This window comes from Choloepus didactylus, chromosome 17 (assembly GCF_015220235.1).
Source record: "Choloepus didactylus isolate mChoDid1 chromosome 17, mChoDid1.pri, whole genome shotgun sequence".
Classification (NCBI taxonomy): Eukaryota; Metazoa; Chordata; class Mammalia; order Pilosa; family Megalonychidae; genus Choloepus; species Choloepus didactylus.
The window spans coordinates 75,417,098-75,429,584 of NC_051323.1; the positions used below are offsets into that span (position 1 = coordinate 75,417,098).

A 12,487-nucleotide genomic window follows, 5' to 3' on the forward strand; every position below is an offset into this window, starting at 1 on the left:
CAGGCGCACTGGGGCCCGGGCTGAGCGCGCGGCCGACGAGGACGGTGAGCGGGGGTGCGCCCCGCGGGCGGCGGGCGGGGGGCCCGGGCTGGGCGCGGAGCCGGGGCCGCGGCGGGGTCGGGGGCGCATGGGCCCCTCCTGGCCGCGCACCCCGGGTGGCCTGGGCCGGGTCGCCCCCCAGCCCCCCGCCTGCGCCCTCGTCGCTCGGAGGCGACTTGGCGGCCGCGGGCCGGGCGGGGCCGCCTCGGGGTCCGGGGGGAGCCCCTGTGGGCCGCGGCTGCTCGCCCGGCAGGGGGGCGCGGTCGTCCCGGGCCGGGGGCGGCCCCGGGGGGTGCGCTCCCGCCCGGGCGCGGAGGGGCTGTGGGCCGGAGCCCCGCACCCCCGGAGGGTCGGGGTGCCCGCAGGTGGCGGGTGGGAGGCCGCGCCGACGGTTGTCCCCCCGCCCCCCGGGGCAGGCTTCGTGAGCAGCACGGCGCCCCCACCGCTGGCGCCTCAGGAAGGCCGCGAAAGCGGGCCGCGGGCCCGGGGCGGGGTGGGGCGTGCGGACTCAGGCCGAGGCCTCCCGCGCAGGCCCCCGCGCCCTGAGCTGCGCCGCCCCGCAGGCATGGCGCACCGCGGCGGGGAGCGGGACTTCCAGACGTCGGCGCGGCGCATGGGCACGTCGCTGCTGTTCCAGCTGTCGGCGCACGAGCGGGAGCTGGACCTGGTGTTCCTGGACCACAGCTACGCCAAGCCCTGGAGCGCCCACCCGGACGCCAGCAGCGCCCGCCCCACGCGCCTGCTCTTCGTCACTCCCCGGCGGCAGCACGAGAGTGCCATGTGAGCCCCGGCGTCCCCCGAGGGCTGCCCCGGGCCGGGCTGGGCGGTGGTCGGAGGTGGGGATTGCAGAGGCTTCTCTCGGGACGACTGGGGACAGCGAACCGGGGCCGGGGCTGTTTAACTCAGGCCTCTGGGCCCCGCAGCAGGAGGGTAGGAAGCTTAAATGTGGACATCGGCATGCAACGAGGATAATTATTAAGACGTTCTCCCTGGCGGTGTGCGCTTTAGAGGACAGAGTTAGTAACGCAAGCTGTTCAAGGAAAGCGAGAAACCTGTTCCGCTTAGGCAGTAGAATTTGCGTGGCTGGGGGACTTTGAAGAGGATTGTTTAACTGGTGAAGGAGACTGAGGACTGGATTGAGAAACAGCCGCCACACAGGGTTAGGTCCCGGGTCCCTTTAGCCCAGTGTCAGGGCCCTGGCTGTGGGACCCACAGACTTTCTGTGGTAAGGCCCCCGGTTTTCTTTTCCTGGCTTCCTGCGTAAAAGGTGAGGAGCGGGTCCCCGAGACTTGGCTCTAATCTCTCAGGAGCCCTTTAGGACAACTGCCCCCCATCGGTTAACCTAAACCTGTCCTAGGGCTAAGTATGTTCTCAGCCAGCCTACCTTATGTGGTAAATATTTTAATAAATTTACTACCTGGTATGTCCTGTAGTTATATTTGGTCTAAATAAACTTGTTTGAGCTTCAAGGAGTTTTGATTTCTTAGATTTCAAGATTTGTTGATTTGTTCTATTTTCATGACCATAGTTTTATAAACTTTAATGACTTCATAAGCTTTTTGGTTTTTTTTTTTTCCCCTCCCTCCCTATCAGCCATCATCTTTTGCTCTGTCTTCTGAACATACGAGAGCAAGCTGCACACATCCTTGAACAAACAATATAATTGACATATACATTTCCCATGAAAAAGAACATTCTTTTACGCAGTCCCATTAAACACAGCTAAGAAGCTCAAGAAATTCAACATTTATACAAAGCTTACATTCTATATTTCCTTTTTTTTCTTTCTTTTGTCCCAAATGTGTCCCTTTGAGCCTCCTCTCCTCCATCCTCAGATCCCATCCAGGATGTCCTTGGCATTTAATTGTTGTTATCTATTTAAACTGTCTTTTTTTTTTTTTTGCAATTGTGGAAACATATATACAGCCTAAATCTTCTCATTCCAACCCCTTCCTAGCATTCCATTAGTGGGATTAATCACATTTAGAATTTTGCAATGCTATCACCTTCCCACCATCCATTACTAGAAATTTCCCTTCACCTCAAACAGAAACCACTGATTTACCGTTATGTATTTTAGATCCTGTAGGAAGTAAATAGTGGAGTTACAAATCAAAAATATAGTAGTATTGGTATTTATATTTACCATGTGATCTTTACTGGAAATCTTTATTTCTTCATGTGGTTTCAGTCAATTGTTTAGTATCCCTTCCTTTCAGTCTGCACAATTCCCTTTAGCATTTCTTATAGGACTGATCTACTGGTGATGAAGTCCTCAGCTTTTGATTATCCGGGAATGTTTTCATCTCCCCCTCATTTTTACCCTCAGTTGTTTGTGAATTTTCTAAGTCTCTGATGGTTATTGACTTCTACTTGTATTCCACTGTGGTCAGAGAATGTGCTTTGAATAAATTCAATTTAAAAAAAAAATTTATTGAGGCTTATTTTATGTCCCAGCATATGGTCTATTCTGGAGAAAGGTCCGTGATCACTGTAGAAGAATGTGTGTCCTGGTGATTTGGGATGTAATGTTCTATATATGTCTGTTAAATTTCTCTATATCTCTTTCTCCTTTCTTTGTTACTCTGTTGGTAGGGCTCCCTTTAGTATCTGAAGTAGGGCAGGTCTTTTATTGGCAAAATTTCTCAACATTTGTTTATCTGTGAAAAATTTAAGCTCTCCCTCAAATGTAAAGGAGAGTTTTGCTGGATAAAGTATTTTTGATTAGAAATTTTTCTCTCTCAGAATTTTAAATATGTCATGCCGCTGCCTTCTCGCCTCCATGGTGGCCGCTGAGTAGTCACTACTTAGTCTTGTGTTGTTTACTTTGTCTGTGGTGAATTGCTTTTCTCTTGCTGTTTCTGAACTTGCTTCTTCTCTTCAGTATTTGAGAGTCTGATTGGAATATGTCTTGGAGCGGGTTTATTTGGATTTATTCTATTTGGAGTTCGCTGGGCATTTATACTTTATGTGTTTATGCTTGTAGAAGGTTTGGGAAGTTTTCCCCAACAATTTCTTTGAATACTCTTTCTAGACTTTTACCCTTCTCTTCCCCTTCTGGGACACCAAGGAGTCTTAAGTTTGGACGTTTTATTTTATCTATCATATCCCTGAGATCCATCTTGATTTTTTTGATTTTTTTCTCCATTCTTTCTTTTGTTCTTTCATTTTCTCTTCTGTGGTCCTCGAGGAGGCTGAGTCGTTGTTCAGCTTCCTCTAATCTTGTATTATGAGTATCCAGCATCTTTTTAATTTGGCCAACAGTTTCTTTTATTTCCATAAGATCGTCTATCTTTTTATTTACTCTTGCAATTTCTTCTTTAGGCTCTTCTAGGGTCTTCTTGGGTCTTCTTTATGTCCTTTATATCCTGTGCCATGTTCTTCATGTCCTTTATGTCCTGAGCCATGTTCTCATTGCCTGTCTGTAATTCTTTGATTAATTGAGCCAAGTACTGTGTGTCTTCTGATCTTTTGGTTTGGGTGTTTTGGTTTTGGTTTGGTCTGGTTTTATCATATGCTTTAAGATTTTCTGTTGTTTTTGGCCTCTTAGCATTTGCTTTACTTGATTTCTAATTTGACAGAACTGCAGCTTGGTGGCGTACACTTTCTGTAACTAACCAGCAGATGGCGTCCGTGAGTCACCTATTCCCTTCAAGTCAGTTCTCCCCAACTTTGTCTTTGTGGTGTGTGGGGGTCTGATTCTTGTGGGGTTCAATTGGTGCACTAAGTTTGGGTGTGTTGGTGCTGCCCGCCCTGAATGTGGGGCGTGTGTCTGAGTGGTTAGGGAGGGAGGGCAGCTTTAATAATCAAACCTCCCAGGTGTTCCTGGAGATTTAAGGCTGTTGCAAGAGTCTGAACCTTTATTTCAGTCTCGCCACAGATTGTCTCTGTTGCTGACCCACAAGTCTTTGATATTGGTGTAGGGTCCCCGGGATTTCTGAGCGGGTCCCCTTTCTCAGCCGTGCTCTTCCAGGACCTCTGCTGGGGGAAGGCTGCTCTATGTCAAAAGTGTGCACTGGCCCTCCAGGGAAGCCCTGGGCCCCTGGGCCATGCAGGGGCGCTCCCAGCCTGCTGTAAAGATGGCTGAATGGGGCATGTTAATCTTCCCCTTTTCGCACAGCTCTGCCTTCCCAGCTCCGGGACAATTAGCTGTGGGTGCACTAAAGGCCACTGTCCACAGCTGATATTGTGGTGTGTGCGTGGTGCTGCGGGAAACACTCCCTGTCACACTGGGTCCCTTGGCGCAGCTCTGGGCTGTGGGTTGTGCCCCAGGCAGGAGTGTCCCCCACCTGCCGGGGAGATGGCTGCAAGGGGCATGGTTTCTTTCTCCTTCTGGCTCCCCTCTGCCCCCCTGGCCCCGAGACAGTCAGCAATGGGCTATCCTCCACGCCAGACACCCAAGATGTTGGCACAGCATGCTCCTTCCGTGCTTCACTGCGCGGTTCTCACTGTTGTTAACTGCAGCCGCTCCCGGTTTTTTTTTTCTTTAAAAGGAACTAGTCCGCCTCCAAACGCCAAACCACGGTTTCCTTATACTGCAGCACGGCCGCGGGACTTTCAGCCAGCTTACTCACTCGTTTCAGAATACAGACTCCCGGTTTCACCAACTGCACGGTCCCTGTGGATTTAGCAGACCTTGTCTGGTTGGTGCATCGCTGGAACTGGTGTTCTGGGTCACTTTCTGACTTTTATCTAGTATTTTTCATGGAGGTGTTTTTCTTGCCCTGTCTCACCTAGCCGCCATCTTAGGTTCTCTCTCTGTTTTTGTTTTAATCTGACCTAATGTTCAATCTTTCCTCAAGCCCAGGTTTTAGGATTGTTGGGGAAAAAGGATCTTGTATTCTTTAGATCTTCCATGGGAACTCGATGAGCTAGAGGCACTGTGATGAGTGTGTGTGTAGAATAATGATATTTATCTTCTTTCCCAGTGAGAGCAGTGTTTTGTTGACTTTTTTTTGGTTGTACAGGGCACTGGGTCTGTAAATTTTAGGGAATAATTTAGCATAACCCTGATGCTTCTGGCCTAGGCCAAAGCCAAAGAGCTCCTTTAAATAGAATTTGAAATCTTTTTCTCTTGGCTGTTACTTTGTTCTTGCTACCATTGAAAGCCCTGTGCCCTTATTGCATGACCTTTTTTCTTAGTGGTATTCTGTGGACTTGGTCATTTCAGCACTTGGAATATTATTTCTTCTTTTTTGAAAATAAGCCCTGTCTCAGGATGTAGGCCTTGGAAGTAAGAGTTTGGCATGTTCTAGAAACTACCAAAATCCAGTGTGGCTGGAATCTGGTTGCAGTGGTGTGTAAGTGGGAGGTAAGAGAGAAGTTGGCAGAGGCCGCCCCGTGTAGGAATTTGATTCCAAGAGTGGTAAGAAGGCATGGGTGGCTTTTAAGCTAGAGATCTGATTTGTATTTCAGAAAGATCACTTTGGATTTTTTTGAATGGATTACAGGGGTGCGGGAGTGGGATTCAGAAGACCCACTGGGAGGCCTCTGTGCTAGTCCCGGCCAGACACTGGGATGGCTTAGAGAAGGGCAGGGGCAGTGCGGTGGGGGAAGTGCCAGCCTTGAGGTCCGGTTCACCAGGACAGCCGACAGGACCTGCTGGGCAGAATTGGAAAGGGGCCAGGTTTAAGGGGCGAGGCGAAATCAGGGTGATTCCAATTTCTGACTTGAGCAGTGGAGTGAGTGGTGGTGCCCTGGTTTGGGGAAGGCTGGGGGAGGACAGGCTTGGGGTGGTGACATCAGGAGTTCTTTTTTAGGCATACGTTTCAAAGTGCTTAGCACACGTCCGGTCCGGAGAAGATAATCAGCTCTTTTGCCTACCGCAGGCAGCCCCTTCATTTCCTAATGACGTGATTGTTCCAGTCATTGGGGATGGTGGCTGCAGGGTCATGGAGGTCAAAAGTTCAAGGGGTGGCTGGTGGACTGCCGGCAGAGCAGTTGCATTGGCTAGTATTTGGGGGAGCAGTAACAAAGAAAGTTAGTGCAGTGACCCACGAGATGGGGAGGACCCCCACAGCACCAGGATTTCATTACTGTCATTTTAAAGCAGGAGTGATCCTTGTGATGTCAGTTTAGATTTGTTTCTGTTCTAGCCTCCTTTTACAAAGTGATTCAGTCAGTTGAATGCTAAATGTGTCTGCATTTGGAGTGCTCTGCCTTAGACAAGCGAATCGGTGACCACCAGTGGCCGTGCTAGCAAAGGGAAAGTTGTTGTGACTGATTGAAGATTTCAGACTGTCCCACAGCTCTGCCGTGATGGAGATGTCACCTGCGTCTGTGCCAGTACTGTAGCCACATGTCTGCTGAACATTTGAATGTGGCTAAGGAACTGAATTTTTAATTTTATTCAATTTTTACTAACATATGTTTATGTTCAAATAGTTATGTGTGGGTTATAGCTACAGTGGACAGCGCAGGTCCAGGCAATCAAGTATTTGCCCTTGAAATGCAGTCTTTTTTTTTTTTTTTTTTTTTTGGATAGCTTTCTGTTTGTCCTTATTTTTTCTTAGCCTCAATTTGAAATGATTTTATAATCCTCTGGCACTGCCCAGCATGTCAGAGAGGGCTGAGATCTAGGCAGGTGTGAGAAAGATAGCTCTGGGTCACATGCTCTTGTGGATTTGATGTGCTTATGCATAACTTAAAGCAGACTGTATTAAAGAGACGTTTTTTGGCAACCAGATGACACGTGGCCTGGTCCTGTTTCCTCACCTGTTTACAGTGAATCCGACATCCCAATCGATGTTGAAACGGTCATGGCAACCCCTGTGCCACTCTATGACAATCAGAAGGCACGGAGTGTGATGAACGAGTGTGAGCGGCACGTCATCTTCGCCAGGACCGACGCAGACGCCCCCCCTCCGCCCGAGGACTGGGAGGAGCATGTCAGCCGGTAGGTGCCTCAGGTGACCTGGCCTCCACAGGGCTAAGGCTCGCAACCTTGTCATTCTCCACCATCCCCTTCATCGAGGTGCGTTTGTCAGGAGCTTATGTCATCTGCAGCCACGTGGGTCAGAATGTTCCTCTCTCTGTGTTGTAACTGTCAGCTCACTAAGCTGTGAGCTCCCAGCACACTGTCTGGCACCTGGTAGGCATGTAATAAATATTTGCCGACTAAATATGTGGACTATTTTGATAGGTACGACCCAGACTACAAGAATAAGTAAGTATTAAATGATCATTTGTAAGATGCTATGTTTATATACTGTATAAACTTGGGTGAGGAGAATGTTGTAGAGTCACATGAAAAGCTAACAGATGTTTGATACAAGTGACTTTTTACAACCTATGGGTTTGAGGGAGCACTTAAGCCTGTTTCCCTTAGTTTGCTGGCTGATGTTGTTCCCATGCTGCTTTCTGCCCCCAGGGGACTCAGCACTTCTTTCTCTCCAGGTCATTTGTCATTCATTTTGCAAGCATGCGTTTATTTATTTATCTTTTATTTATTACATATCGGCTAATTTACATCCCATAAAATTCACCTTTTTAACACATGCATTTTGGTGGTGGTGGTATATTCACAGAGTTGTGCAGCCATCACCACAATCGATTTGGGAACATTTTTATCACCTGCAGAAGAAATCTCATATCCATTAGCTGTCACTCCCCATTTTTTCCCAACATACACATCCCTTTCCCCGGCAACTACCACTCTACTTTTCGTCTCTATAGATTTGTGTATTCTGTGTATTTCATATAAAAGGAATCATATAGACGTTATGAGTTTTGTGTCCAGCTTCTTTAATTTAGCATAATGTTTCAAGGCTCATTCTTGTTGTAGTTTGTATCAGTACTTTATTCCTTTTTATGGCTGAATAATATTCCGTTGTATTACTACTCCATATTTTGTTTATCCATCAATCAGTTGATGGACATTTGGAATATTTCCACTTTTTGGCTATTATGAGTAATGTCCCTTCGAACATTAGCATGCAAATTTTTGTGTGAATATGTATTTTCATTTTTCTTGGAGAAGAATTGGTGAGAGTCATATGATAACTCTATGTTCAACTTTTTGAGGAACTGCCAGACTTTTACAAAGTGGCTGCACTATTTTACATTCCTGCCAGCACTGCATAGGGTTCCAAGCTCTCCATATCCTTGCCAACACTTGTGCTTTTCTGTCTTTTTTTGTTATAACCAGTCTGGTGGGTGCAAGGTGCTATCTCATGGCTTTGATTCGCATTTCCCTTATAGCTGTTTATTTATTTTTATCGACTGTGCAAAAGAATGCTGAAGTCCTTACATCAGCAGTTGGTATGTTATAAACTTGCCATAACCTTGGCGAGCCCTTATTTTATAGTAATGGAAGAGGAGGTAGTTTGGTAGGAAGAAGCGTAGAAGAGGTTGAACATTTGGCGTGATTTATTTGCTTATGTTTGGAAGTGGCAAATGAGGTTGAGTGGGTGATAGGAGCTGTTGGAGGAGGAGCACTTCTGCCCCTTGGTTGACGGGCTTACGAAGAAAGTGGTAGGGGGCTTGGACTGGACTTCAGAAGAGGAAGTGCATTCTCTAGAGCTTTAGACAGAGAGGAAAGCCCTGCTGTGAATGAAAATCAGTGAATTCAGCAAAAGAGTTCATTGCGATTATTGCAGTTAATAATGATAATAATTTAAAATGATAGTAACTGAAAGAACTGCCGTTTGTCGAGTGCCTTCAGGTGCCAGGCACTGTGCTTAGCGATGCACACATATTCCCTCTTACTCCTCATGATGACTGAGGGAGAGCCCGCCTTCCTCTCTGTTGGACAGATGAAGATGCTGAACTCAAGAGTTTGAGGAAACTTAGGAAGTGGTGGAGCAGGGATTTGTTCATACTGCACAGTCTGACCGCGGAGCCTCGTGTTCTTGGCCCTGGCACCCACTGCTATAAGGGGCAGCGGAGAGAGAGTCAGGCCAGAGGCCAGGGGAGTGGTGGCTGCGTGGTGGCCGCACACGGTGACCTGCAGCTTTGTGCACACCTGCTGTTGCCCACCGCCTTACCCTCAGTTGGTAGCTTTAGAAGCTGCATGGGAGAGCTGTGAGGAGCTTTCATTAGTTCACCCCTGGGCACGGTCAGGAGGCTTCTGGTGACTGTTCATGCATATCAAGGTCGTCAGAGACTTCCGAACTGTAAGAATACCAGCTTCTTAATTTGTAAGGAGAGAGAGGACTGCAGGGCTGACGAGGACACTGGGGCGGCCTGGCCAGAGCATTCGGTTCCCAGTGGGAGTCTGGGATGCCGCCCCATGCCACAGGTGGCTGGGTTAGTGGAGTGTCCGTGCAGTGCACACGCTTCATGGCACAGCTGGGCCCCTCACTGCCCAGCCCTGCCAGAGGCTCCGATGGATTCCTGCCTTCGTCCCATCTTCCTCCAGTCTCCGTAGCCTCCACCCGTCTGTTACGACATGTTTCCACAGATTGATACGATTGATCAGAGCTCAGTTTATCTCAGATTGTTTGTGTTTTGCGTCTGGTGAGATTTTGGAGGCATCCTTCTGTCCTTAGCAATGGGTTCATGTGGGTCACTTTTGCTTATTTGATGATACTTGCTAGCTTTAGTTTCAGAGGCAATCATTTTATGACCTTGTCCCCAGATTCTGGAGCTTTGGCCTGTTCGGAGCTTGTAGTTCCCTCTGCTCCGGTTATAATCATCTGTTGCCATTTCTTCCCTTAACTTGATTGTTAAATTGCTGCTTCCTTCCTTCTGGAATAAAATCATGTAAAATTATAGGTTCCCACATCCAGATCCCCATGTACTAGAAATCTGTGTTTTCCCCAGGGTGCTCAGCTCATCTCTCTTTATCTATGGGGTCAAAAACTTAATTTCCTTTGTTAGGGCTATTTTCCCCTCTTGTTTTATTTCAGAAGTAACTGCCTTCAGATAACTTTGTATGTATAGAAAATTAATGCCTCCTCTTCCCTCCCCAAGCAAGTGACTTTCTCTAGTAGTGCTTGCTATTAGGTGAAAGTTTATTTCTCTGCCTGATTTAATTGTTTAGATCAGGGGTTGGTAAACTGTGGCCAGATTTCATATGGCCCCCAAGCTAAGAATTTTTTTTTTTTAATGCAATTTTATTGAGATATATTCACATACCACATAATCATCCAAAATGTACAATTAGTTGTTCACAGTATCATATAGTTGTGTATTCATCACCACAATTTTTGAACATTTTCATTACTCAAAAAAATAAAAATAAAAGTAAAAAGAATACCCAAAACATCCCATACCCCTCCTCCCTCCTATTATTCATTTACTTTTTGTCCCCATTTTTCTACTCATTTGTCCATATACTGGATAAAGGGAGCGTGAGCCACAAGGTTTACATGATCGCACGGTCACACCATGTAGGCTATATAGTTATACACTCGGCTTTAAGAATCAAGGCTACTGGGTTGCAGTTCAGCAATTTCAGGTATTTCCTTCTAGCTATTCTAATACAGTAAAAACTAAAAATGGATATCTATATAACACATAAGAAACCTCCAGAATGACCTCTCGACTCCATTTCAAATCTCTCAGCCACAGAAACTTTATTTTGTTTCAATTCTCCTCCCCCTTTTGGTCAAGAAGTCTTTCTCGATCCCGTGATGCTGGGTCCAGGTTCATCCCCAGGAGTCATGTCCCACGTTGCCAGGGTGATTACACTTCCCCACATAGGGGGGAGGGCAGTGAGTTCACCTACCGAGCTGGCTTAGAGAGAGAGGCCACATCTGAGCAACAAACGAGGTTCTCTGGGGGTGACTCTTAGGCACAATTATGAGTAGGCTCAGCCTCTCCTTTACAGTAACAAGCCTCTTAAGGGCAAGCCCCAAGATCGAGGTTATTGGCCTACTACATTGGTATTCCCCAATGCTTGCGAGAATATCAGGAATTCCCCAGGTGGGGAAGTTTAATGTTTCCAATTTTTCCCCAGGCCCTCAAGGGGGCTTTGCAAATACTTTTTATTCTCTGCCCAAATTACTCTGGGGTGTATCAGGGTTTCATGTGTAACCTGTATAAACCAACCAGATCTAACTTCCTGTTTAAGGTTCCATGTAATTATGGTGTTTGAGTAAACTGACCATACAAATTATATGATATAGTGTGCTACAGAAAATATAGATTTTCCACCAAATAAACATCTCTTCCTTTGGTCTCACACAAAAGTCAAAGTTTTAAAACACAGTCAATATCATCCTTTTCCCTTTAGTCTGGTTTGCCTTAGTCTAACCAAGTCCATTTTGTTAATATCTCTAATTAAAGTCTGATCTCTTTTTCAGCTTTTTTAACATTTGTTCTGTAGGGTAATGCTGACATTCATAGCTGCTGAACTCTGGCTCTGAGTCTCAGGTGTCACACAGATACCCGAAGTTCCAGACACAAACGGCTCAGCATCTCAGAATTTAGAGATAACCATTACAAATCATGAATAGCTGTGACTGCTGTAAGAGCTCACAATCTAGGACCCTTTACCATAAGCCTTCCCCTGGTAACCTGTGCTCTCTGATTCAAGTCTCAGAATTTGTGCATTATAGTTAGTCCATATTAGTGAGGCATTATAATGTTTGTCTTTTCGATTCTGTCTTATTTCACTCAACATACTGTCCTCAAGGTCCATTCACCTAGGTGCACACCTCACAACTTCATTTCTTCTTGCCGCTGCTCAGTGTTCCATTGCATGCACACACCACAGTTCACCATTCCAGTTATCAGTCGATGTACCCTTCGGCCACCTCCGTCCATGGTGAATCGTGAGTACTGCCACCATAAGCACCAGTGTGCAATGTCCATTCACGTCCCTGCTCTCAGTTCTTCCAGGTATATACCCAGTAATGGGGTTGCAGGACCATATGGCAACCCCATAGTTAGCTTCCTGTGGAACTACCACAATGTCCTCCAGATGGGCTTCCCCATTCTACTTCCCTACTAACAGGGAATAGGTACATCCGTTTCTCCACATTTTCTCCAGCACTTGTATCCCTCTTTTTATAAAAATTTTTTTATTTGAAATATATTCACATACCATACAGTCATCCAAAGTGTAAAACAGTTGTTCACAGTATCATCATATAGTTGTGCATTCATCACCACAATCAATTTTTGAACACTTTCATTACTCCAAAAAAAAAAAGAGAATGAAAGTAAAAAGAGCACCCAAAACATCCCATAACCCCCTCCTCCATACTATTCATTTACTTTTTGTCCCCGTTTTTCTACTCATTTGTCCATATGCTGGCTAAAGGGAGTGTGAGCCATAAGGTTTTCACAATCACACGGTCACACCATATAAGCTATATAGTTACATGATTGTCTTCAAGAATCAAGGATACTGGATTGCAGCTCAACAGTTTCAGATGTTTCCTTCTAACTATTTTAGTAAGCTAAAAACTAAAAAGGGATATCTATATAATGCATAATAGTTACCTCCAGTATGATCTTTCGACTCCATTTGAAATTTTTCAGCCGCTGAAACTTTATTTTG

General features: G+C 46.3%; 1 protein-coding gene across 7 annotated transcripts in view; it reads left to right on the top strand.

Annotated features, from left to right (window-relative positions):
* Positions 1 to 27: 27 nt before the first annotated feature.
* Positions 28 to 12,487, top strand: part of KANSL3 (KAT8 regulatory NSL complex subunit 3) — a 46,133-nt gene continuing 33,673 nt past the window's right edge. For 6 of the 7 annotated variants that reach the window (XR_005212344.1, XM_037806764.1, XM_037806761.1 and 3 more), the window contains exons 1-2: positions 52 to 819; positions 6,764 to 6,934. Coding sequence is in view for 6 of the 7 variants with exons in the window: in XM_037806764.1 (XP_037662692.1) it covers positions 128 to 819; positions 6,764 to 6,934 (863 nt within the window). In the remaining variant the exon portion in view is untranslated. The other variant, XM_037806766.1, reaches the window with a different exon arrangement.